A 26,728-nucleotide genomic window follows, 5' to 3' on the forward strand; every position below is an offset into this window, starting at 1 on the left:
GACCTAGTGAATTAAGGACTTCCCTTTTTATCTTGGATGTGCTACTGTTACGGCTTATTGGGCAATTATTCATTTAACAGGATAAGGGTTGGGATAAAGCTGGAATAGGATGAAAACTCATCCACTTCTGGGGGCTGATCAAAAGCTGAGGGGAAAAAAAATATTAGGGATTATGGCAGGAAAGAAAAGAGGCACAAGGGACAGCAAAAGTCTATTTTGTGGGCCTCTCACCTCCAGGCTGGACCTGGAGACACAGTTCCTAGGCAGCCATCTTTCTATAAGCATTTCTGAAAATCTAAAGGGCCCGTTTCCTCCCCAGCATACAGAAACCTCCTTTTCTCCATCATGAGGACAATCAGCTGAAATGCTTATTCCTACCTGGTCCAACTCTTTTATGATAGATTTGGGCTGGAGGCATGATTTGAATGGTAGGGTGCTTGCCTAGACAGTGTGAAACCTTGAGCCCACACCCCAATACCACCATTATTTTTTGAAAAGGAGATTTGACATAGAACAGCTTATTTACTTGATAAAGTACTTGTGTTAGTCCATTTCTTATGACTGATAAAAATACCTGTGAAATACAAAGGAGGGAAGATTTACTTGGTAGAGGTTTTGGCATTTTTGTTGGTTGGCTCCATTTCCTTGAGCCTGTGGCAAGACAAAGCATCAAGGCAGTAGGACCCGGTGGCAGAGACTATTCATTTCGTGGGAGCCAGGAAGCAGAGAGATAGAGAGGTATGGGATTGGGGCAGTGACAAGGCGTCTCCTTCAGAGCCATGCCACCAGTGACCCAATTCTTCCCACTAAGCCCCATTCAGCTATGATGGGGCTAGGCCCCATCAGTAGGTTTGCTCCATTGATGCATTTAATGCCCTCTGCTCCCATCACCTCTACCAATACCACACCTTCACCATGAAGCCTTTGGCGGATCCTTCAAACCACAACAGTGCTGAGGCTCCGAAGGAACTCTCTGCTGTTTCCCCATGGATTGTTGTAGGCAATGCTAATTATTTTTCTAATAATAGTCAATTTTCCTGCCCGTCTGATCTCATAGACACGAGGTTATATTTGTATCAGTCTTGGCTCCTAGACAGTAAATTCTTTAAAGAGCAGGGGCCATGCCTTATTCATTTATGTATCCCAGTGCTTATTAGTCCTGGCACAAAGGAGGTGTTCAATAAATGCCAAACAATGACTTATGATTACTTAGGACAGGATGAATCTTTACAGAAATCCAGAGAGAGAGACCTTTGGCTGAGCAACTACTGTGTGTCCAAGACAAGACAGAACTTAAGAGTCACGGGGTTTGCCTGGTTCTAGTGGGAAATCTGAGAGTAGAGGAGACATGAGAAGAAACATCTCCCCCATCTACATTTTCCAAATCTTCTATTCAGATGGGTTAATTTTCCTTGGAAAATTCTGAGTGATGTTTCTATAAAGTAGTTATTTAATGGTTCGGCAGCAGAGGGCTGAGGCCATTCCAAAGCACCCTGGTTAGCAAGCACGAATGTATCAGTCTCAACTCAAAGCATGAAACTGATGGCTGCAAGTCAGCCACAAATCATCTATGTATCACCCAACAGGCATTGACTGGGCGCCTACTGTGTGCACCTGCAGCTGCACAGGTGGAACTGGGCAACTGCCTGCCACCTGCCCATGGAGCCTTGTCCACTAACGGACAGGATGTAAGATTCTGATTGTGAGAGAGTGAACAAATGCAGCAGTTGTACTCACTAGACACTGTGTTGAAAATGAACTATACAACTTGTGGGTGGGGAGTGGGAGGGAAAAACTGGGAGAGGGAAAAGGTGTCATTGTCCAAAAAGAAGTGTACTCCTTTACCTCACTTATGTCACCGTAACCGCTCTGTACATCACCTTTATAGTAAAAAAATTTTTTTTTGAGATTCTGATTGTGGGGGCTGGGAATGTGGCTCAGTGGTAGAGTGCTTGCTTAGCTAGTATGCATGAAGTCCCAGGTTCCATTCCTTGGTACCACATAAACAGAAAAGGTTGGAAGTGGCACTGTGGCTCAAGTGGTAGAGTGCTAGCCTTGAGCAAAAAAGAAGCCAGGGACAGTGCCCGGGCCCTGAGTTCAAGCCCCAGGACTGAGGGGGGTGGGGAAGATCTGATTGTGGATCTAGCCTTATCTGATCATGTGACACTGAGAAACTATTTAAAAATTCCCATCAGGGATGTGACATGAAGAAAAAAAAAAGCAAATAAGGAACTGTCTGGAAACTATGTCTTGGGTCTGAAGAAACATAAGCAACACACATACATACATGCACATTCTCGAGTCTGAAGAAACATGAGCAGTGCACAGACACACACACACACACACACACACACACACACACACACACACACACACACACACACACCTCTGCCCTGCAGCCTCCCTGCCCCGTTAGCCCTGCCCCACTGCCGACACCTGCCCAGTGGGCACCTGGCTCAGCCCTTGGGAGCCGGGCAGGGGGGCGGGGCCCTTCCTCCTCGCCAGCCCCACTGGCGATCGTGATTGGCTGTAGCTATGCAGTGCATGTCTTCCTCCCTGGATCCCCCGGGCTCCCTCCGGACTCCCTCACTGCTCCTTCCACGATCCCGCCCTTCTCTCGCGCCTCCCTCCCCTCTCCTCCCCCTCTCCCCCTCCTCTCCCCCAGTCTCCCCCTCCCTCTTCCCCTGCACCTCCTCCTCCTCCTCCCCCCCTTCCTCGCGGGCGCTGGGTGACTCGCCCAGCAACAGATGCCAGCCGTCAGGACTGGCACCCCGCGGCCGCGCTGAGGCGGGGAGCCGGGGCGGGGGGGCCGGGCCGGGAGGCGGGCTCGCGAGGCGCGCAGAAGCCACCCAGGCAGACGCCCGTCCCGGAGCTGCGCGCACGGCTGCCCAGCCATGCCAGGCCCGGCCACCGCCGCGGGGCAGCTCCCCTTCGGCGATGCCAACGAGGAGGTCCGCGCCGGGCTGGGGGGCTCGGCGGGCGGCGCGGGCCCGGAGCCGCGGGGCGCGCGCGGACGGCGGCTGCACATCGTCTGGAGGAACGTGGTCCTGATGAGCCTGCTCCACTTGGGGGCCGCCTACTCCCTGGTGCTCATCCCCAAAGCCAAGCCCCTCACTCTGCTCTGGGGTAAGTGGCGTCCCCTCCGGGGCACCATGGTGGCCGCGGGGCCGCCACGGCTCTGCCCCCCACGCGCCTAGCGGGTATTTCTGCCCCAGATGGAGAATGCAGCGCCCCGGAGTCCTGCGACGCCCTCCACCCCCGACCCGCTGGGAACCGGCTACACGGGGCTTGGAGGAGGGAGGGCAGGTGGGGTGGTTGGGTCGCCTCTGGGTCCCCTGGGTCTTTCACTTTTCAACTTCTTGGGGTCCCTGGTGGAGGGACGTTGGATCCCCAGTTCAAGAAGGGCGTTGGGGGCGGTGGGGCGAGGAGAAACCTGACCCGGGACGCAATCTTGCTTTTTGCGCACGGGCTGGAAGAAATGAGCTCCCCGCGGCCCGTCCCCCCCCCCCGCCACGCCCCGGCCCTGCCCGGCCGTGCTCTCCTAGGTCCAGGTGCTCTTCTCCCATCCTAGAAGTTTCTCGGCGAGCCCATGCGCCCCTGGGCTGGAGGCGCGTGCCCCACACCCCTGTCCCGATCCCCGCCAGTGCCTCCGGTGCACACGAGGGCACGTGTGCCTTTCGGGCCACGCTCCTTCCTTGGACCTGCATCCTCACGGAAGAGAGCTCAGGGGCTGACCGCTTCTCTTCCGGACCCCAGAGACGCAGTGCCACCCCTGCAAAACAAGCCAACCAAGCCAAAACAAATGCTCACATTAGCGGCTGTCCCCCGCCCTCCCGAGCCACCCCCACGACTGTCTCCCTCGGCCACCACAGGGCCGCCTTCCGCGAGACAAGACAGGGCACGGTAGTGCTGGGAGAAATGCTTTCAGGTCCAGTCTCTGAGATCTGGAAGGAAGGCAGGCAAGAGAAACTCAACCCGCGTTTACTTCCAGGGGGGGAAGAGGAAGAAGGAAAACTCCCTGTAAAGCTCATTCTGCATGTATCCAGCTGTGCGGGCACAGCAGGTGCAGCCATGTAGAGAACAGCACAGCTGCGTGTCAGGCCGCCCTGCAAGCTCCTGTCTTGGAAGCACACCCGCACCCACGTTGAAAGTTGGTCCTTCTTAGGGGGTGTGGCTCAGGGAGGGAACTCTGCTGAGGGGTGTGAGAGAAGCCAGGGGTCTTTGGGGGATCCCTAAAGTGTAAGGTCCTCCCCACTCCACCCCACTTCTGCAGCACTCTGGGTAATCAATCCTGGGCCTCCTCTCTTCCCTTTCCAGTGCACCCTCTCAGTTCTTGTTTTCTGGTTTAATATTCTACACAACGCCTTTACTCCATGGACGCATTTCCACAGTGCCCACCAAAGCTCCTGATTTCCACCCTCAGATGGCAGAGGCAGGCTTAGCACTGAACTACAGAGCGCACTGGCCTCTAGGGGATGGGGCTGATCTTTGGTAGCGGCACTATTAGAGCTCACTCAGAGATCAGCGAGCACTTAAGATATTTTCTTACATGCCTGCAGCTCCACTGTGCCCACAGCTCCACTCCCTATCACCGAGCTCTGAGACGCTGGAGTTCTTCCAGGAGCCACAGGACTAGGCCGGCCTTCTCAGGTTTGCCAAGTCACCTCTGCCCTTTCCAGATTGTTCTCAGTGGTAAGGATGGAATCTTTGTTCTGGAAGACCTTGGCCAGAAATTCCTCTAGCTGCTCCAGAGAAGCTAACACACTTTAGGAACCTGATTTCTTTTTTGTAGGTGATGTTGCTAAATGCCTTGTACTTTGCTTGAATGGAAATCTTAAGAGCTCTGAATTCTGAATCTTGATTCTCTCCATCTCTTCGTTGAAGGTATTCATTTTCTTTCCCAAGGGAAAAAAAAATACTGAGCACAGTGGCTCACACCTGTAACCCTAGCTAGTGGAGAGGCTGAGCGTGGGAGAATTGGGATTCAAAGCTAGCCCAGGCAAAAAAAGTTGAGGAGGCTCTCGCTCAACCAATCTGAGCACGGTGTCCTGCTCCCGTCAGCTCAGCTCTATGGGAGGGCCGTGGTTCAGGCTAGCCCAGACATAAACGAAGACCCTATTTGAAAAGTTATGAAAGTGAAAAGAGCTGGGGACAGGACTCAAACAGTAGAGTGCCTGCCTAGCTAGGATAAGGTGCCGAGTTCAGAACTGAGTTCCATACTGCTCAGAAAAAGAGCAGACAATGATAAATGTTATAGTTCCATGATCTAAAATTATGGCTTAAAACATTCCAAGCAAGGTTTTGCTTGCTTGTTTTCTGGTGGCTGTCTTTTGGGGGAAAATGTAAAGGACAATCAGATTCCAGCTAAGATCAGTCATGAGAATGACTGGGTTTTGTCAGAGACCCAGAGAAATGGAGTTATTTTCAGTGAAAGTGTTAATGCCTTTGCCCCCAACTTTCACCCCACAACCCCAGGTCTAGTCTCCGGACTGAGTTCTTGCCCCACTGGGCTGCTCAACTACTCAGGACCTGAGTTGTCACAGAAGTAGCTTTAGTCCATCTATTGTTTGCCCTGGAAATGGGAGGTATCCATGCAGAGCACTCCTCAGAGGGTGCTTTCCATAGTGTGCAGTATCCAAGGAGTGAATTTTCATCGTCAGAGATGTCATCTATGACAAGCCCAGCAAGAAGTTTAGTCCACTTTCCCCCACTGCCCAACCCCCACATCTGCTCATGATTCTCCTTGGGGCCAGAGCAAGTTGTTTTTCCCTTCTGATCCTCCTAGTTTTCTGAGTGGCTGCTCTTGATGCCGCAGGGATAAAGTTAAATTCCAGGACAGAAAGCAGCTCTAGAGGAGAATAAATCACCTGCAGGTCTGAGCTCACAAAAGCAACCACTCTGAGGGTTCCTGGCCACGGGAACAGTTAGCCAAGGCACTGCATGCCAAGAGCAACAGTTAGAGGTCAAAACCGTGAGGCCAAGTTCCTGATCATATCCACATGATTTTCTGTTGATAAACAACAGTCTTGGCTGTTGACTCCCAGAATCGCTTTGCTGGTTTCATCCTATAGAGCATTTCAGTCCTCAAAGGATGCTCTGCAGTAACATAATGTAAAAGAGCTTCAACAACAGATCTGGCCCCCAGCAGCAGTTTATACTCTTTGATAGACTGGCTGTCCTCTTCTGATCCTGTCCCAGAGCAACTGGAACCTTCTTGAAGGCAAATGGAAGAGTATTTCTGGACAGTCTTGAATGGACGCCAGCCATGGCAGGAAGCTGGGAAGGGATGGGGATAGGGGCAGTTGGTGGGGGGTGGGGAGCCAGGAGAAGCAGGAGTTTGGAAGGCTCCATCAAAATCTCAGAATTATCCGCAGATGAGCTGTCTTGTTCGGCATTGGACAGCCTGTATCCACCACTTGGATGGTCCTGGCGTCTTTATGGGTTATTCTTCCTTCTTATAAATCTCTGGGTTGTTGGGAAGCCCCCAGAGAGCATGGCAGTCAGCTTCTGTCTTGCCTTCAGGTTTTGCAGGATGAGCCAGGCTCATCAGATTCCAGTGGCAACCCCTGCATACTTGCCTGCTAGCTGTGTGGCCAGGGACAAATGAATATCCCTGACTTGTAAATGGCTGAATTAGTAAATACTGCTTGCTCATGAGCTTGTGAGAATTAAATTAGATAATCATTTAGCATAGTGCCTGGCTTTTGGTTTGGTTGTGTCAAGAAATCATTAGCTGCCATCACTATTATTGGACCTTATACTGGCTCTTGACTTCTTTTTTTACTCTTTTTTTATCTGCATCTTTTCTTATTCATTCCTTTTCTTTTCCCTTTGATATTTCTCCCTCTTCCTTCCTTCCATTTTTCCTCCTTCCTTTGTTTTTCTTTCTTTCTTGCTCTATATATACGTGTGTGTGTGTGTGTGTGTGTGTGTGTGTGTGTGTGTGTGTGTGTGTGTGTAATCTTGAGACAAAGTCTCACTATCTAGCCAAGACTGGCCTCATGCTTGAGATCCTCCTGCTGGAGTTCTCCTGAGTACTGGGATTACAGGTGTTCACCACCACTCCTGGCTGTATTTTTGCTTTCATATAAATATGAAAGACTTCCCTGCTGCACAATAAATTCACTTAGAAGCCTGACGTTACTGACTCTCACATTTTGGCTTTCTAGATAAATTCTCTAAGTTCTCTAAGAGAAATGGACACAAATCCACTTCCTTTCCCACTCAGCCTCTTCGTTCTATCTGGCTCCCATTTTCCTCTATAAGATCACTGGTTTATAGCTGAGAATCTTTTGGTTCAGCTGACAGCTAAGCTGGTCTGCAGCATATTCTTTGGGTGATTTTTTTTTTGAATGGCCAATTATGATTGCTGTAGAAACACAGTGAAGCTTTCAGCGTCTCAGGTTTGAATTGTTTTGCTTCCTCCCTTCCCTTTGAGTCACCATTTAAAAACAAACTTTAATGCTTAATTAAACCACTAAAAATTATTTAAAGCCATTAAAATTTTGAAAGAAGTGAAATGTCTTTTCTTTCGAAACCCTGCAATTTCCAGCCACTGTCGCTGCAAGTCCTGCATTTTTAATAAGTGGGTAAGACTAAGAGCTGAAGCAGACAGGACTGCAGCAAAACCCGAGGGAATAAGAGGGTGCATTGTGCCGGCTGAGTAATTCCAACGAACATAAATAACAACATAGGTTGACACTATGAACTCATTTTTTTTTCTAAAACTGCTCAAGGTCCCTGCAGTCTGCACTGTGCTCATGAAATGAGAAACTGAGCTGCAGAGGGGAAATCAAGGTTGGAATCCCAGCATGGCCAATTCAGACTTCTCTCTATAATCTGTAAAGCTGTTTCCTTGTCTATAAAATGGAAACTATAATACTGCACTAGGATGAGGGGACTTTGAGTACTTATGGATCAAATGTGAGGTCCAGCCTTCTCTTTTTTCAGTAGGGGGATTGAACTCAGGGTCTTGCAGTTGCCAGACAAGTGCCCTACCACTTGAGCCACGCTATATGCTTCAGTTTATTCTTTTCATATAGGGTCTCACACTTTTCCCTGGGCTCGCCTCCGACAGTGATCTTCTTACCTCTGCTGGGATTGTAGGCACATGCCACAATACTTGGCTGACACCCAGCTTTTACATTCAAATATTTGATGTTGACTATGCTATGTTTTGGCTCTCATCTTGTGTAATTTTATGTATTGTATCAAATTATAATAATCACTTGGCAAAGCCAGTGATAGATTTATAAAAGGGTAATCAGAGCTACGGTGGGCTTTTTAAAGGGTTACAAAAGAAGGTACATTTGGTTGGTAGTTTCCTCACGGAGCGTTTATTTTGCTCCTCTGTAGTCCATGCCTGGAAGTGTTATTCCCATGTCCCAGGTTTCCTTGGGAGTGCCACCGTTTTTGGGGGGGGGGGGGTGGGCATTGTAGCTGGGTGTAGTGGTTTCAATGGTGTCCTGCTTACACAGGAAGGTGACATTAGAAAGACTGTGGTTCCAAGCCAGCCCAGACACAAAAGTTCTAGATCCATCTCAGCACACTGGGTACCGTAATGTGGACCTGACATCCTGGCTACCGGGGAAGCATAAACAGGAGGACTGCAGTCCACGCCGGACAAAGGAAGACCCTATCTCAGAGATAAAGAGCAAAAGAATGGCTGGAGGCATGACTCGGGTGGTAAAGTCCCTGCCTAGCAAGTGTGAAGTCCTGAGTTCAAGCCCTGGAACTACCCCAAGACAGAAAAAAGTATGAGTTTTGAAGGAAGAGGATCTGGTTTTGACGCCCCACCCTCTAGAGTAGCCCTGGGCAAATCACTGGTTGTCTGGTACCCCAGTATCTCCAGCTGCAGACTGGGGACCCTAACATTCGGCCACCATCAGCTGCTGCTGGAATGAATGAAGCAGCACAACCGAGCTGGGCCTGGAAGCCAGCACCAAGCAAGCAGTACCCTCGATGCTCCATACATACACCTGCTCGCACTGCTTCCCTCGCTCGGTCTCTCCATGGCTCCCCTCTACATGGAGGGGCGACGTGTGGCACACAGCCTCCTGGGTGCAGAAAGCCCCTGGCTGCCAGGGGGAAGATCTGGGTCATGTGTAAATTCAGTCTGTCTCTGGTTTGTTTTCCTTTGGCAATGAATGGCCTGAGCAGGTGCAGCTGACTTGCTGCCGTCGGTGATGTGTGTGAGCACCGTGGGAGGGCCTCATGGCGCTGCACCCCCGCACAGAGCCATTCACCCCCTTAACAGGAACGGAACAGGGAATGGAAATGACTGGGCCCAGCGGGCGGTGCCTGCAGCTTTTACAGTGCTCAGGAGCCCACGCTCTTAGCCTGCCCTACTGACTTAGAACCTCTCTTATGGTGCCCTGGTTTACTTAGTGAATTTGGAGGTGTTGTCTGGTCCACAGCCAGGTTGAGAACTAGTATTTAGTTTCCGTAGTCGACAAGCTTTGCCTCCTACCCCTTAATCTGCTCGGGACTGGTGGTGGCATTGAGGCAGGTCTGTCCAGAGCCCCGCGGGAGCTGGCACCTTCCTCTGGCTTCAGCCTTCTGAGGGCTGATACTACAGGCATATCCAGCCCCACAGAACTTCTGCTTTTCATTTCTGTATGAGGTGGGTGCACACAGGAACAGATGCTTATTAGGAAATACCAGAGGTTGCTATGAGCCTACGCCTGCCAATTGCTTTCTAGAGACTTCCCAGAACTTTAGCATGTACCTGAGAACAGTGCCTGGTCTCCAGCCTCCTGAAACTTAGGAGCCTTTCTACTCAAAGTCCAGTCTTCAGACCTGTAGCCTTAGCATCACCTGGGACCTTCTAGAACCAGGGAATCTCAGACCCCGACCGTGAACCTTCTCAATCAATACCTTCAGAGGGAGGGAGGGAGGGAGGGAGGGAGGGAGGGAGGGAGGGAGGGAGGGAGAGAGAGAGAGAGAGAGATTCTGAGATTTGAGCTCAAGGCCTTGTGCTTAGGTGCTTTCCCACTTGAGTTAAACTCTCAGCCCCTTTTTGCTTTAGTTGTTTTCCACATTGTATATTGCTTCTCTGCTAGGACGAACTTGGACCTCGATTCTTCTATTTATGCTTTCCACAGGCACATGCCACTGCACCCAGATTTTCTTTCTCCCCTTCCCCCTTCCCCCTCCCCCTTTTTAAAATTAGTAGAGATGAGGTCTGCAAGTGTTTTCCTGGGCTGGCCTCAGACCATGATCCTTCTGATCTCAGCCTCCTAAGAAGCTAGGATAACAGGCTGAGTCACTGTGTTGACAATATCTGCATTTAAAATGTCTCCAGATGACTCATCTTCACATTAAAATTAAAGAAGCGTTGAGTCTAACCACAAGCAGAGAGCTTAGGGAAGCTGAACTCGAGTAGCATTTTGCACTGTTTCTTTTCTTTTTTTGCTGGTATTGGGCTTGAACTCAAGGCCTGAGCACTGTCCCTTAGGTTATATATATATTTTTTTGCTCAAAGCTGGTGCTCTACCACTTGTGCCACAGTTCCACTTGCAGTATTTTGCTAGTTAATTGGAGATAAGAGGCTCACAGACTTTTCTTCTGGGGCTGGATTTGAACCGTGATCCTCAGATTTCAGCCTCCTGAGTTGCTAGAATTATAGACTTGAACCACTGGTGCCTGGCTGGATTTTTTTCGTTTAATGGCCTCTCTCTTTTTTATGTTGATTTATTTATTGTAAAAGTGATATACAGAGGAGTTACAGTTTCATATGTAAGGCAGTGAGTACATTTCTTATCCAACTTTTTACCTTCTCCCTCATTTCTCCCCCATCTCCCGCCCTCCCCATTTTCCTCCCCCTCCTCATGAGTTGGACAGTTGGTTTACAGCCTACAGTTTTGTAAGTATTGCTGCTGCTTTGGTTGTCTTTTATCCTTTGTCTCTCCATTTTGATGTTCTCCTTCCCTTCCCTAGTTCCAATAAACGTATACACAATACCCAGGGTACCAAAATCAGTAACAGTGACATCAGGAGTTAAACCCTGGGGAAAAAAGACAAAACAAAATGGCATAATTTCACATGGTACATTGAAAATAACAACAACAATGATAAACCACTTATTCCATAACGTGGAGTTCATTTCGCTTAGCATCTTCTTATGTGTTCATATGTACATAGCTATTGAGCTATTGTGATCTTCTGCTAGGACTTTGGGTCTGGTTCACTTCACTTAGTATGATTTTCATACTAATATCCTCTCTTTTGCTGCTTTTTCTACCCTTTTGACTCCTTGTAGCCTATTTTAGAACATTCCAGGGTCCAGCTCCTCTTGCCAGCAAAAGATGGTAGCTAAAGTCCTTCAACCCACAGCAGCAATGTTTAATTCATGCGCTAGAAAATTAATTTCAGGAATAGACTCAGGGAGACCCTGTGCATGGCTTCTGGGAACTCAGCTTGTCTATTTAATGGATGAACTGCTAAAAGTGAAGAAGAATCTGTAGGGAGGACTTCCTTCTATCAAATTCAGACACAATCTATCATTAATCTATCTATAGTTTCTATTCTGTGTGTGTGTGTGTGTGTGTGTGTGTGTGTGTGTGTGTGTGTCTGGTGTTACAGATTGAACCCACGGCTTCACACATAGTCCTGAGAAGCAAATCCTCATGGGTAGTCTGCTTTGGGCCATAGGTACCATGGAACTGCTTCAAATGCATTCAGTGGAGAGGATGACTTCTAACTTTACTGAGCAATCCTGGGTGAGGGTGGGGATGAAGCGCAGGGACAGCGAGCTTGCCATGCTCACTGGAGGGAGGCCCTGGGCATGCATGGGGCAGGACAGATCCTGACGTAGGTCGCTTCTTGAATGACCAGTAGTGTCATGAACCTGCCTTTGTCCTATGGAAGGAGAGAAAACGTACCCCTCCTCAAAGGCTTAGTTTATCAGAGTGAACATTGCTCTTGGTGGCTCCGAGCTGCTGACCATGAGGTCTCACTTGCAGGATTCAGTTGCATGCACTTTGTGAAACTCAGCATTAGAAAAAAGAAAAAGTGATTACCTTGGCCAGTCAGCCTATTAGGATTGACATTATCTGAGTTTATTCATGATGCTATAAAAAATACCATAAATGGAGTGGTGTGTGTGTGTGTGTGTGTGTGTGTGTGTGTGTGTGTTGTGTGTGTAGGCTTGAACTCAGGGCCTTCTGCTCTTGCTTAGCTTTTTTGCTTAAGGCTGGCACTCTACTATTTGAGTCATTCTACCACTTCTGGACTTTTACTGGTTGATTCGAGACGAGAGTTTCTCAGATTTCTTACTCTTGCTGGCTTTGGATGGCAAGCCTCAGATCTCAGCCTCCTGAGTAGACTAGGACTAAAGGTGTGAGCCACTAGTGCCTGGCGGGAGTAACTTTTTATTAAAGAATGGAAATTTGTTTCTCACAGTTCTGGAGGCTGGAAAGATGGGTGTCTGGTGTTGCCCCATTTCCTGATTCTTTGATGGCACCTCTTCATTGTGTGGACACATGGAAGAAGAAGTGTTTCTGGGAAGTGTTTTATTAGGGCACTAATACTATTCCATGAAGGTACCGTCCTCATGATTGCCCCAGGACTATACCTGCTACTACCATCAGCCTGGGATGGGAATTTCACCAGGAGAACTTGGAAGGACGCCAACACTGAGAGGCAGCATGGAGAGCCAAAGAAAACTGAGGCTCTGCCAAAAGGAAGTAAAGGGTGTAGCTTTGTGCACAATATGACACCTCTACTCCACAGCCCTCTCCTTCTCCCTCGTCCTTAGTCCGTCATGTGGTGTCGGCTGTGTTCCTTGAGAAGCTCTGGGTGTGGTGGTTTGTATTTTAGTGAGTGTTTCCACTCAGCTCTCCATCCTTATACTTGTTTTGAGTCTCGCATTGATCACAGTCATCAATGTCTGCTTTTTCCATGCATCCGGGGCACCTCCCCCTCCCCCCCCCCGCCCCTGGCCATCCCAGAACTTGGCACAGGGCTCTGCTGAGAAGCTGGAGAACAAATAGAGTGTTGGGTGAATGAGTCAAGGAAGAAATGAAGGAATCTAAGTCACTAGAGGGGGCCCTTCAGTCTATGAGAAATTGGGATTTGGCACATTACTTTGAAAATGTGTTTCCCATTCTGTTGGAGAGCTATGTGGCTTGACTATGGATGAAGAGTGGAAAGACAACAGAGTGGGTGGGGAGGGAGAGAGGGAGGAAAAAAGAGGGAGGGCAAGGGAGGAGGGAGAAGGGGAGGAGGAGGAGGAGGAGGAGGAGGAGGGGGAGGAAGAGGAAGGTGATCCTGGAGTGTAACTGGAAACCCATGCCGCAATAACTACGAAGTAGCTACACAGGGTTACCACTGCAGTCTGAACAATAAGGCTTTGAACTAACTCACTCATATGGGAAAGGTGATCTACGAAATCCATTTGATGGCAAAAACTGACCCAAACTATGTAGCTTATTTAGTCTATGTCTGTTTGTGTATTTGGTGACAGTAGATGGTACACACACGGTACACAATGATTACCTTTCCACAGTTTGAGTCACTGGATTTTAAAGCTCTAGTGGCTTTCAGGTTCGGAGAAGGGACTGCTGTACACTCAGCACATTTTGCATGATGGGAACCAGAGTGGCGGGAGTTGTCAAAGTCACAAAGCTCGTATCTCCCCCGCCCCCCTTCAGCAGTCCCAGGCCTTCGGGGCAGGGGTTCTGGGCCATGGTTCTACTTCAGCAGTTTCGTAAGCTCCCTGAAATAGTTTGCAAGGTTTTGTGGCTGTCGGCAATTTTCTTCCATCAGCTTCTGAGCAGTCGCTAATTTTAAAAAGATTGAGTGCTGCTGGTCTAGAGGAGGCCACATTAAATATGCCAGCATTTCCTGGGAGTATAAATAGGGAATGAATGAATACATAACGGTGTATTTCCATCCATTATCCCCTTAGAAACCTGGAGTCAACGTAATCACTTTCATGCTTGATTTAATAGACAGGGCTATTAAGTCTTGATACAACAAAGGGAAAACTGCACTTAGTACATCTTTATGCGGTAAAGACAGGGATCCCTTGGAATGGTGGAGCCACACAAGGATAGCAAGAGACTGTTTCTCCTTCCTTCCTTCCTTCCTTCCTTCCTTCCTTCCTTCCTTCCTTCCTTCCTTCCTTCCTTCCTTCCTTCCTTCCTTCCTCCCTGCCTCCCTCCCTCCCTCCCTCCCTCTCCCTCCCTCCCTTCCTTCCTTCTTTCTTTCTTGTCCATCCTGGGGCTAGAACTCTGGACCTAGGCACTGTCTCTGAGCTTTTGTGCTCAAGGCCAGCAATCTACCACTTGATTCACAGCTCCACTTTAGGGTTTTTTTGTGTGTGTATGCATGTGTATGTGTGCACACGTGTGTGTGTGTGGTTAATTTGAGATTAATCTCGTGTGTTCTTTTGTAAAATTTAATTTTATTGTCAAGGTGATGTACAAAGGAGTTACAGTTACACTCATGTACCTTCTTGCCTAGAGTGGCTTTGAACCATGATCCTCAGATCTCAGCCTCCTGAATAGCTAGGATGAACCATGGGCGCCTGGCTGATTCTTATGCTTTCCCTTCACTCACATTGACATGGACTCACCCAATGCATGTGTTTTCTGTTGTTACTGCTTTCATGTATTATCTCTGAGTTAAGGATCGACAGTAAAATGAATACGTTACAGTTCCATAGATTAGAGGCTCGATATAGATCTCACTATGTCAAGGTGTTTCCAGGACCATGTTCCTGCCCGGAGGCCTTAGTGGTCAGTCTGCTTCCTTGTCTTTTTCAGCTTGCAGAGGCAGTCTGCTGCCCTTGGCTGGGGTCTCTTCCTCCATCTTTGCAGATGTAATGGCTGGTCGAATTCCACACAGAAAATCAGTCCAACCTCTTCTGATGCTTCTTTTTTTTTTTTTTTTTTCTGATGCTTCTTTTCCCTCTCCAAGGACCTTTGCGGTTATAGCAAGATACCCAGATAGTTGAGGATATTCTCCCTAGGGGCAGGTCAACTGAAAAATAACTTAATTTCCTTTTGCCTCGTAATGTGCCGTATTCACCAACACCAAGGACTACTCGAGCTGTCTTTGGGATGCCATCATTCTGCCCAGCACACCAGCATAACAAAGAAAACCAATGCATTAGTGCCTCTGGTTTTCATACACTAACAGCTCTCGCTCTCTCTCTTTCTCTCTCTCTCTCCCTCTCTCCCTCTTTCTCTCTCTGAACTTGTCCTTGTAATGGGAACCTAAAAGGGCCATTGAGTTAGAGAGTTCTCTCATTTCATGCCCCCTCTTGGAGAGATAGTCTGATTAGCTCATTGATCAGCTCAGTAGGGTCCTACTGACCAAGAATGGCTTCTTCCTAGAGACCTCCCGAAGTATGTCATTGTTTGAACACCCACCTTTGACCTGGATGACATATGTTAGCAAAAGTTGACTGGAGGCAGTGTGGGTTTTGGGAGTTGTCAGATAGACATTTATCTAGGATGGGGGTAAGCAGAGATTCTTGGACTGTCTAGTGCACACAGTTCCTTTCTCCCTTGGGCAGGGCCCTTACAAATGCGCAGGAGCACTTTGTGAGCAGTTTGAGAGGACAGGATGGCAAAACAGAACATCTGATAATAGCAGAACATCTGACAACTGGCAGTGACAGCCAAAACATGGTATAGATTTATGCAAGGAAGAGCAGAGGGGGAAAAGAGCCAATGGTCATTTAATTAAAAAATTTTTTTTTGGCCAGTCCTGGGCCTTGGACTCAGGGCCTGAGCACTGTCCCTGGCTTCTTTTTGCTCAAGGCTAGACTCTGCCACTTGAGCCACAGTGTCACTTCTGGCCGTTTTCTGTATATGTGGTGCTGGGGAGTTGAACCCAGGGCTTCATGTATACAAGGCAAGCACTCTTGCCACTAGGCCATATCCCCAGCCCTGGTCATTTAAATTGTGAGTCACCTCAAATGCCAGCAAGATCTTAGGTTTGACATCTTGTAGCCTTATACATTTCCACTGGAAGATAACACCTTCCATAGAGCTGAGTTTGAGGGCTATCTTGGTGATGAGATTTCATTGGCTGATTGTATTCATAGCTTTGGAGCTTTGGGAAAACAGATGTTTACAGATGCTGGAAAAACAACCCTTGTTATGATTCCATGAAAGTTCTAGCCTTACAGGAAACTCTGAGATTTGGAAGGCTGACTATAGGAGAAAATGATCAAGAAATTTTTGTAGAAATGGGACTAGGTACATAATTTCCAGGGCCCAGTGCAAATCCTTCAACAACTATGAAGGATTTGAATTACTTACAGAGCAACTCAGTGGTAGAGTATATGCATAAGCATGCTTGATGTAGTGAGCTCAGTCCTCAGCACTAAAAGTCAAGGTGTGATTAAAAATAAAATTTCATCAAGCATGGAACTCTTCTAAGCATGGGGCCCTGTAGGTGACCAGTGTGGTAACCATGAAGTAATGTGCCCTGCATATCATTCCAACTCTGTTATCAGGAAAGACACCCAAGGGTTCTTTCCCAGGAATCTGACAAAACCACACGTCTGGCACTGATGACTCACTTTTTTTTTTTAATCACGAAACTTGTCCGCATCACTCTGGGTATTTGTTGCTATTGAAAAGTACTTTGCTCAGTTCTTGCGGGAGCCAGAATTCCAAGGGCAGGAAGGGAGAGGGTCAGAGGAAACTTGAGACTCTCTGAGAGCCTTCCCATCCTGGCTGGTGGTGTGACCTTGGACAGTCTGTCTCAGTTCTTCTGTACAATGGAAATCACATTTCTGACCCCAAAGTGACATCATGAGGCTTTATTGGTGAAGGCCCTCTGAGAAAGGGTCAATATTGCCTGATGTGTGTAGATTAAAGGGTGTGTCTTTGGGTTCTTATCTGTCCATCTATCCATCCATCCCTTTTTGCCTGGAGTCTATGGTTATGAAGTCCACATTGGAGTGTGGGACAGGAGCTAAGGGTCAACCTAGTTCAATATGGTTTCCAAGATGTTCTTGCTTCTTCTTTTCATCATCTTTAAATATTTTTTTTCTTTATTGTCAAAGTGATGTACAGGGGGATACAGTTTCATACATAAGGCAGTGAGTACATTTCTTACCCAACTTGTTACCTCCTCCCTTGTTTTTCTCTCACCTTCCCCCCTCCCCATTACCCTCCTCCCCCTCCCCATGAGTTGTACAGTTGGTTTACAGCCTATAGCTTTGTAAGTATTGCTGTTGCATTGGTTCGTCTTTTATCCTTTGTCTCTCCATTTTGATGTTCTCCTTCCCTTCCCTAGTTCCAATACAATACACAGGGTACCAAAATCAGTTACAGTGACATCAGGGGTAAAACCATGGGGAAGAAAGACAAAAGAGAAAGGCATAATTTCACATGGTATGTTGAAAATAACAACAATGATAAGCCACTTGTTTCCATAACTTGGAGTTCATTTCGCTTAGCATCATCTTATGTGTTCATATGTACATAGTTATTAGGCTATTGTGACCTTCTGCTAGGATTATCCTAGATGTGTGCTAATTATTTCTGATGAGGGAAATCATAGAGTCTATGTTTCTTTGGGTCTGGCTCACTTCACTTAGTAAGATTTTTTTCCCAAGTCCTTCCATTTCATTCCAAATGGGGCAGTGTCGTTCTTTCAGACAGAGGCATAGAATTCCATTGTGTGTGTATACCACATTTTCTTGATCCTCTCATTTACTGAGGGGCATCTGGGTTGGTTCCATATTTTAATGATGGCAAATTGTGCTGCAATGAACATAGTTGCGCTGGTGGCTTTGGTGTGGTTTTGCTTGTAATCTTTTGGGTAGATGCCCAAAAGTGGGGCTGCTGGGTCATAGGGGAGCTCTATGTTTAGCCTTTTGAGGAACCTCCGTACTGCTTTCCAGAGTTTTCCCTCATCTTTGAACCGCCACACGCCCACTCCTGTCCCTGTACAGATGCTTTCCTGAGCAATATGAAAGCATAGACCAGAGACTTGAGCCTCCACAGTATTAGTTTACTCAGGATCCATCCATCCCCCATGCAGCCACTAGTTGGGTTTGAACACAGAAGGACAGCTGTGGTCTTATAAATTTGGGAACATCCTTAAACACCCCCCCCCCCCACAATGCTTGACACCTCATTCCCAGCAGCCTGTCTTCTGGAAAGAGGCAGAAACATGGCTTTGAGTTTCTCTCTTCTGCCCACTCCACTCTAGCTGAGCCTGAGGTGATAATTAGCAGAGTCATGGCAGGCTGGGAGATGGTGAGAGGCCCCAGGAGACTCCGAGGCATCTGCCAGAGGATAGTGGCTGCCACAGAGTGTCTCCTGGTAAGCCTGAGGGCAGCCAGGCAGAGCCGGGCAGCTCCAGTCAGTGGACTTCACCTCAATTTCTTCCTGCAAAGCTTGCTGCAGGTGGAATTGCAAATTTCCCCTGCCTCAAAGCTGATAGACTTAACTGGAATTGAAGCTGGCTTCTTTCTGTGAGTCCTGGAGGATAGAGGAAGTGGAAGTGGGTCGGCTGGGAGAGAAACAGAACACAAAAATGTGGGAATCTCTTCAACCATTTTCTCAGGCAATAAATTATTCTCACAGATTGGAAGGAGCAAAGAGCAAGGAGAAAGGGGGGAGGGAGGGAGGAAGGGAGAGAGAGAGAGAGAGAGGGAGAGAGAGAGAGTTTTCTATCTGGGAGAAGTGGTTTGTGGGTACTGAAGTACCAAAACAAATGCCCGAGCCCTAAGGTTATGGTTCTCTTTCTTCTAGAAGAATTTTACTTTACAGATGATCAATTAAGTGATCTTATATAATGTAGACAGCCTAGGAAAAAATAAACAAACAAAAGGAAAAAAAGATATCTTCCCATTTTATAGATAGCTCGCCTTTATTACTATCTTGGACTATAGCTTTCCAGGCTGGGGTCAAGTGCCCATGCACAGCACACGAGACTGAACTGTAATTGACAGAGGGGGTTGGGGAAGCTTACCTGGAACATCCAAAGGATAACTGTCACAGTCTATGTTAGAGATGCAGGAACAAAAGATGGCCTCTGCCACCACCAGCTGCTTTTCCTCCTTCATTTCCATTCCAATCTGGGTTAGACTGACATCTTCTATCTGGTCACTTGAGCAAATACTTGGTACTAATCTAGGCTCCCTCATCTCTCTACACCCCTTATTTATTTAGTCACTGCTTTCTGCCCATTGAACCACAAAGTACCTTTGATCACAGTCCTACATATTCATGCCTTCTTTTTCCAGTTCTGTGGCCTGAACTCTGGGCCTGGTGCTGTCTCTGGTTCTGTGACTAATTGCAGATAAGAGTCTCATTCACTTTCTTGCCCAGGCTGGCTTCAAATCATGATCCTCGGATCTCAGCTTTCTGAGTGGCTAGAATTACAGGCATGAGTCCCTGCACCTGGCTCATGCATGATTTAAGACCATACTTTCCCAGGAATCCTTTCTAAAATCTCATGTTGAGGTAAAAGTGCCTTCTGAATGCATCTTTGTGCCTTAGATCCTAACACTTTCTATGGCCACACTTAATTAGCTGGTACTATAGCTTGAATTTAAGAGCTTTTCTGCTCAAGGCTAGGGCCACCTTACTTGAGCCATAGTTCTTCTTCTAGCTCTTTGGTGGTTAACTGGAGACAAGTCTTATAGAATGTCCCTTCCTGGACTATCTTATGACTTTCAGTTCTCAGATCTCAGCCGCCTGAGTTGCCAGGATTATAGGCATGAGCCACTGGCATCTGGCTTTCTATGGCCACGTGTGTGTGTGTGTGTGTGTGTGTGTGTGTGTGTGTGTGTGTGTGTGCACATGCTCACAGGTGCACAGGTCCAGGCAGGTCCTGGGACTTGAACTCAGGGCCTGAACACTGTCCCTGAGCTTTTGTGCTCAAGGCTAGCGCTCTATCATGTGAGCCACGGCTTCACTTCTGGCTTTTTGCTGTTGGGAGATAAGAGTCTCATGGATTTTTCTGCTCGGCTTGCTTTGAACTGTGATTCTCAGATCTCAGCCTTCTGTGTAGCTGGAATTACAGGTATGAGCCACTTTTGATAATGGTTAGTCTCCCTGACTGAACTGGAAGCTCCCTGAAGGCAGCCATAGCTCACAGGACCACAGGTGAGTTTTGCAATAGATGTGTGAGGAACACAAAGTCCTCTGGTACAGTCTGTGTTTTCCTTATTTATTATCTTAGCCTTCAGTAAAAGGAAAAACAAATCCAAAGCTTTTTTTCCATAAGTATTTGGGGCCACGCTGATTTCTGATCATCCTGGCAAGATGAGCTGAGATTGAGGAAGCTAAGTGTAGGGGCCGATGAAGAGGCTTGAGTTTCATGGGTATAGGTTTGAATCCTGGTCTCACTCTTGACTCCCCAAACTGTGTGATCCTGGGCAAAATACTTCACTTTTCTCAGCCACTTGTTTCTTATGTGCAAAAAATAGGGGGAATCACATCTTGTGGGGTAGTTGGAAATTCAAAGGGGATAACATAGAGCAACACAGGTAGTATGTTTGTAGTGATGTGAATTTTTCTTTCTTTCTTGAAACACCTGCCCGGAAGCAGAGCTGGTGAGAAGAATCTGAGTGGGCTGAGGGCGAGAAGTTTATATTGGGAAGAAAGAGAAGTTAGATAGGTGAGAATGAAGTCAAGGCAGGGCATGTTAACAACCAGCTATCACTGTGGGTGTGGGAACTCTGCCTCTCCAGGGACATCCGGGAGGTTGATCAGATTGAAATAGGTCTCAGAGGAGGAAGAATTATGGGGTGTTTACATACCAAACTGTTCATCCATCATTGGCTGTAGGTTGCTCTCAAGGGCAGACCCATCCCAGTGCTTCTGTTCTGCCACAGGCTCATATGCAAGGAAGGTAAGAGATGAGGGGACATACACAGGGCCCTGGCAGTGCCCACCACACTGCCTTTCCCTGAAAGAACATTTCTCATGCTCATATTTATCCCCATCATTGCTCATAGTTAGAGGATGACTAAGGATGAGATACAAGTGGACTGCTTTCTGATCTTACTGTAGCTGGAGGAGATCTCTAGAAATCTAGTAACTTTTTCTCCCTCTCCCTTCCTCCATTCTTCCCTCCCTTCTTCCTTCCCTCCCTCCCTCCCTTTCTTTCTTCCTTCCTTTCTTCCATCCTTCCTTCCTTCCTTTCTTTTCTTTCCTTCTTTCTTCATCACTCAACAATTATCTCTTTAGAGGCCTTGTATGGAAATACAGTCACATTCTGAGGTAGAACTTCCATATATGAATTTGAAGAGACACATTGAGCCTATAGCAGCCAGGGACATTGTTTGTCATGGTGCCCCCTTGAAGATAATGCCTTCCAACTTCCTTGGTGCAAGTGTAGTTGCCTGGGAGCAGACAGAACTCTCCTAGCCTTATGATGCCCATGAGTCAGGAACCAACCCAAGAGAAGAGGGACTGAGAAGTTTGGGAGCTGTAATTCACCTCTCAGAGTTGGGGACAAAAAGAAGGATTGGAGGAAGCAAACTTGTCCACCCAGAATCCTGTGTTCTACTTTGTCTATGAGAAATTGGACATCTCAGGTATAGCCTTTGTGTTAATTGAATTATTACTATAATTTTTCCTTTTCAATTAATAGTGAACTGAACAAACACTTCAAGTAAACAATATAGTTCCCTCTGCCAGTCAGAACTGACTGAAAAGAGCGGGCAAGGCCACCAACATCCCCACCCACAAACACCTCTGATTGCCATGGTAACATCCTTTGCTAAGTTTAGCCCCCAGGTTGTCAGGTTTCTGGGTGAGGTTTGGTATTTGAGAGAGGAAAGGAAGGAGCTGTAGGAAAATGCTGCTGGAGAGAAGGCATGAGGACCTGAACTACAAGCTCTGGATAAGAGATGAGGGCGAGTCCTCAGAGCAACTCAAAGCAGGTGCGTTTACGGAAAGCACCACCATCTCCATGGCAACCACTGGCAGATCTGTCAGGTGCCATCAAGCCTTCTTCCCTCCATGGGGACCGAATCTTGTGGTGTCAACACCAAGGACCTCAGGATAGAACAGATTAGAGTACCCTGAGAAGAGAGAAGACAGAATTGGTTAGCTCTTAGAGCCTTGGGAAGATTCTCCCAAGTGGCCGGTGCAATGTCAGGTGTTGCCAGCTCACACAATGTTCATGAGAATGGTAGCTCTACTTCCTTCTTTCCCTCTCTCCCTCCCTCTCTCCCTCCCTCTCTCCCTCCCTTCCTTCCTTCTTTCCTTCCCTTCCTTCCTTCCTTCCTTCTTTCCTTCCTTCCTTCCTTCCTTCCTTCCTTCCTTCCTTCCTTCCTTCCTTCCTTCCTTCCTTCCTTCCTTCCTTCCTTTTTAGGATTACAGGCATGTAATGGTGGCAGAGTTCTAAGGTTTGAAAGACTGTGGTGCCTCTTTCTGCCCCTATATTTTAATATAATAATAATAATGAGAATACTTGCCAACCGCTAATTCATTCATTTGATAGCAGTATTGCATTCTGCTAAAATCTCCTCTCAGGCTGGTGAGAGGTGCATACCCAACCCCACGGTGCATGCCTACAGAGGTGAAACACCTGCCTACATTTCCGAGGACAGATCTGCAGCAAATGGAAGCAAATATCCAGAACCCTCCAAATGACCAATTACTCCTGCACACTCACCCACACTTCTGAAGTGTGGGTGTGTGTGCATGCATACACAAGCACACGTGCATGCATCTGCACTCCAAGCACTGTTGTTAGGTGTTGAGGTTAGAAAAAGGGGCTTTGCAGTCTAGATGATGGATGCACAGGGTTGTGACAAGGATGAATGAGAAGATGAGGTGGCACATGCTACAAGGGAATGGTCTAGACGGTGAGCTCCATAGGAATGAGAGAGTAGCTTCTTGTTTCCAGATCTGGGATGAGCAAAAGGCCCTGACCTTGACTGAAGGGCAGCGCTTGGGTGACAGGAGGCTCTTGAGAATGAACAAGGAAGAGAGTTACAGGAGAATGGATACAGGAGTAAGGATGGGTGGTGGCTCAGGAGCAAAGAGCAGACAGTAGGGAGAAGAGGGCTCTGGGCCCATGTGGAAACTGGCTCAAGGCTCAGGGTGTCACGACTGCACTATGTCAGGCCACACTGTGGGCTGTTCAGACTTTATCCTACAGATGTCTGTCAGAGAGTTTAGAGCAAGGGAGGTGTTCGTGTCCTTGTTGATGCTGCAGGATGCTTGATCTGAGAGCCAAGCGTAGGAGACACCAAGGAGGAAGCACTGTAGGTAGGGAGAGTGAATAGGAAATTGCTTCAGGGAATAGGTTAGAAGTTGGAGGAATGGAGGGAAAAGAATGAATGAAGTGGAAGGAGTGGAGAAGCCCCAGAGATATTGAGAAGGGTGACTCTGACTGGCTGTCACAGAAGAGACAGAGAGAGAGAGAGAGAGAGAGAGAGAGAGAGAGAGCGCACAAGGGGAAGGTGTGCGTGTACCTTAGAAGGAAAGGAGCTAGGCCTTTGACAGAAGTGATGCCTACTTAGTTATCAAGCTGTTAATTAAGAAGGATAACCAAAAGCCTGGCACACCTGTAATACAGGCGCACACCTAGAATCCCAGCATAGTGGAAACAGAAGCTGGAGGATCCAGAGTTGTAGCCAGCCTGGGCTAGATAGCAAGACCTTGTCTCAGAAACAAACAAATGATGAGAAAGTTCTGGCTCTTAAGTAACCCACAACACTCTGATGTGGAAGAGAGAAAGACTGTAGATGCTGCAATGGATGTGTTTAGAGTACAAGGATGGCTCAAAGGAAGGACAGGTCAATTCTAGAGAGGGATAGAAAGAGGACTTGCCAGGAAAAGATTTATAGGAGACGACGTTGAACTGGACACTGGTGGCTCCTGTCTGTAATCCTAGCTACTCAGGAGGCTGAGATCTGAGGAGGATCATAGTTTGAAGCCAGCCTGGGGAGAAAAGTTCACGAGACTCTTCCCCCTCCCGGATGGTATGGTAATTAGTGCTTCTGGTAAATGCTCTGAGAGTCTTGGCTGTACAGCTATGACCAACGGGCCCTCTGCCCCCTCCTAGGAGATGCCAGCACATAAGAATGTCCATCTTGGGCTGGGAATATGGACTAATGGTAAAGTGTTCGCCTTGTATACCTGAAGCCCTGGGTTCGGCTCCTCAGCACCATATCTATAGAAAAAGCTGGAAGTAGCGCGGTGGCTCAAGTGGTAGAGTGCTAGCCTTGAGCAAAAAGAAGCCAGGGACAGTGCTCAGGCCCTGAGTTCAATCCCCAGGACTGGAAAAAAACCCCAAACAAACAAAAATAAAGAATGTCCATCTTTCCCAGCCCACTCGCTTTTCTGAAGTTTCTTATGATGGAAAGCATAGTCCTTGTAGAAATGGCTCGCTAAGCAAGTGCTCTACCACTGAGCTACAGCCTCAACCCTGGATAAGCCCTGCGGGACAGCTGTCAGACTTGAAGAAATGAGTTAACAGTGACGCTGTTGGTATGTTTGCTGGGGCTGTTTGGCAGTTCACAAGATTCTATAGCATTTTAGTTTGCAGAGGGGTTTACTCAGTGTCTTGGCATGAAGAAAGGAGAATCGTTTCTGATGATCATGGCCAGCAGCTACCTGTTGTTGCTCAGGAGCTCAGGAATCATGGGTACAGAGATTCGTGGAGCAGCTCCTCTGGGTGAAGAGCCAATTGATAACCTCTTGCTGCTGTGAGTTTTGCCAAAGCTTAGCTCTGAGAGACTGGCCTCTTCCTGGAGCTATTTAGCCGCAGGGCCCCAGACTCTCCCTCACCCTGGATTCCTTGGGGGTGAGTAGTGTGCTCTGTATTCTTTCATTTCCAGAACCCTCCAAACTGCCTCCCCTTGCTTTGCCCATCAATCTAGTCTCTTGGGAATGGGGTTCAATCATTTCATTGGTAATTCAATTATTTCCTTTTGTTTTATTTTTCTAAATCTTAGAAGCAGGCAAGTGAATATAGCTTCCAATGTGATATTGGTATAGCCATGTACTGTACTGTAGAAGCAATTAAAGCTGGTTGTCATGCTTTTTTTTTCAATCTATATCCTGTTGATATTTTTTAGTTTGAAAATATGCTTATATCAAGCTAAATGAAAAAAAAAAGACCACTAGAGAGATATTATCCAGAACATAATGCTATTTCTTTTGGAACAGCATTGCAATGGAAATGTGTGCCATATTAAACTATGAGCTTATCTAAAGTTTGAGGCAAAGGAAAGTGTTAAAGATAAACATGAAGATTATAGCGAATATTTTGCACAATAGACCTCAGACACAACAATTAATAACAAGCGTGAGGTTGAACAGACAGCTGCTGGGCATATGTCCTTGGAAAGAACTTTATGTACTAGGTCATGAACTTTATGTACAAGGTCATGGTGACTTCTCAGCAAACTTGTGGTCTGGAAGTCTTTTGTAATAGGTACTGCCAAGCAGTTGTGCAAAAATATCCTCCTGCATAAATGCTAGGTTTTATTTACTTTTTTTGTTTTGTTTTGTTTAGGGTTGACCCAAGTGACTGCATTTTGAATATAACTTTTGATAACTTTTAGATTTTCTTTCATCTTAGTATGTGCCAGGTACAACACTAAAGACTAGATATGATTGTGTTCCTTTTTTCATTTCTGATGGATTACTAAAATGATGAAGTATGTCATATAGAGTCAGTACTGGAGCGTGGGCATGCGCACTGGCTCCTATATCTCTGCTCCACACAATAACAGATCTAGTTTTGAATACCCAGCACAATCCGAGCTCTGCAATCTTGGGCCATTTAATTCCGCTGTGAGTTCTGTTTTCCTATCCTGTAAAACAAGAATTGAAAGACTGATGGTGGATGATGCAGTTCAGTAACACACCTTGCACACCTCCACCCCAGTCAAGCTGCTAGGAATGTAACCTGGAATGTGTCTTGCCCCAAGATCTAGGCCGGGAGTGGTGGGAGGCACACAGGGCTCTGAGAATCCAGACCAGCAGATGATGTAGGGGAGGGGCTTGGGGATCCAGCTGAAGGAAATGATGATTAAATTGGGACTTGACTCCCTTCCACCGCGCAATCACACAAACGAGGGCCTGGAATTATGAAAGTGAAGCTCGATGTAGCTAGAATGTGAGGAGGAAAAGGTGGGAGAGGAGGCAGGGGCGGGTGGGGGGGGAAGAGGTGGGAGAGGAGGCACGGGGAGGGAAGGCGGCGGGAGGGCAGGTTGGAGAGCGTCACATAAGTTTGTGACATCTAAGAAGATTGGGTGTCTTCCTGTGGAGGTGGAGGCACCATGGCTTTTGAGAAGGGGAGTTCTGGAGGTCTGGTAGAGGGCAGGTCGGGGAAGGGAGTTTATTTAGGCTGCGATGGAATCAAGTGTTAGATCAGGTGAGGTGATGAGAGCAAAGAGCGAGGCATGGAGGGGACTTTGTGTTTGACAGGTCCTCAGGATTGCGTGGATGTGGGCTTGAGGAACACCAAAGGCTTTGCAGATAGGCTTCTAAACGGATTTCAACTTATTCCCCATGCAGAGGTTGGGGCACAGAGAGGATGCCTGTCTTAGGCCTGTGCTTAGTGAGGGACCACTGGGCCTTGCCAGCAGTCTGGCTCCAGTTCTGCCCTCTTCATTACTGTGCCACATGTACCCTCACTGATCCGGAAGGGCAGAGGATGGCTAAATGTCTCACTTCCGGCCTCACCACTGCAGAGCTGCCTGGGTGACTCAGTGGACAATGATGACACGCACCAAAGATTCCACAAGGGAGCAGAGAAAAACAGTTCCTAATGACACAAG

The 26,728-nt window shown here is 47.5% G+C and overlaps 1 protein-coding gene across 1 annotated transcript in view; it reads left to right on the forward strand.

The window, feature by feature from the left end:
- Nucleotides 1-2,453: 2,453 nt before the first annotated feature.
- Scd5 (stearoyl-CoA desaturase 5) overlaps nt 2,454-26,728 on the forward strand; it is a 93,094-nt gene continuing 68,819 nt past the window's right edge. Inside the window, exon 1 of the mRNA XM_048364604.1 lies at nt 2,454-3,126. Coding sequence (XP_048220561.1) covers nt 2,895-3,126 — 232 coding nt within the window. The 5' untranslated portion in view covers nt 2,454-2,894. The remainder of the gene's footprint in view (nt 3,127-26,728) is intronic.

Source organism: Perognathus longimembris, chromosome 16 (assembly GCF_023159225.1).
Source record: "Perognathus longimembris pacificus isolate PPM17 chromosome 16, ASM2315922v1, whole genome shotgun sequence".
NCBI lineage: Eukaryota > Metazoa > Chordata > Mammalia > Rodentia > Heteromyidae > Perognathus > Perognathus longimembris.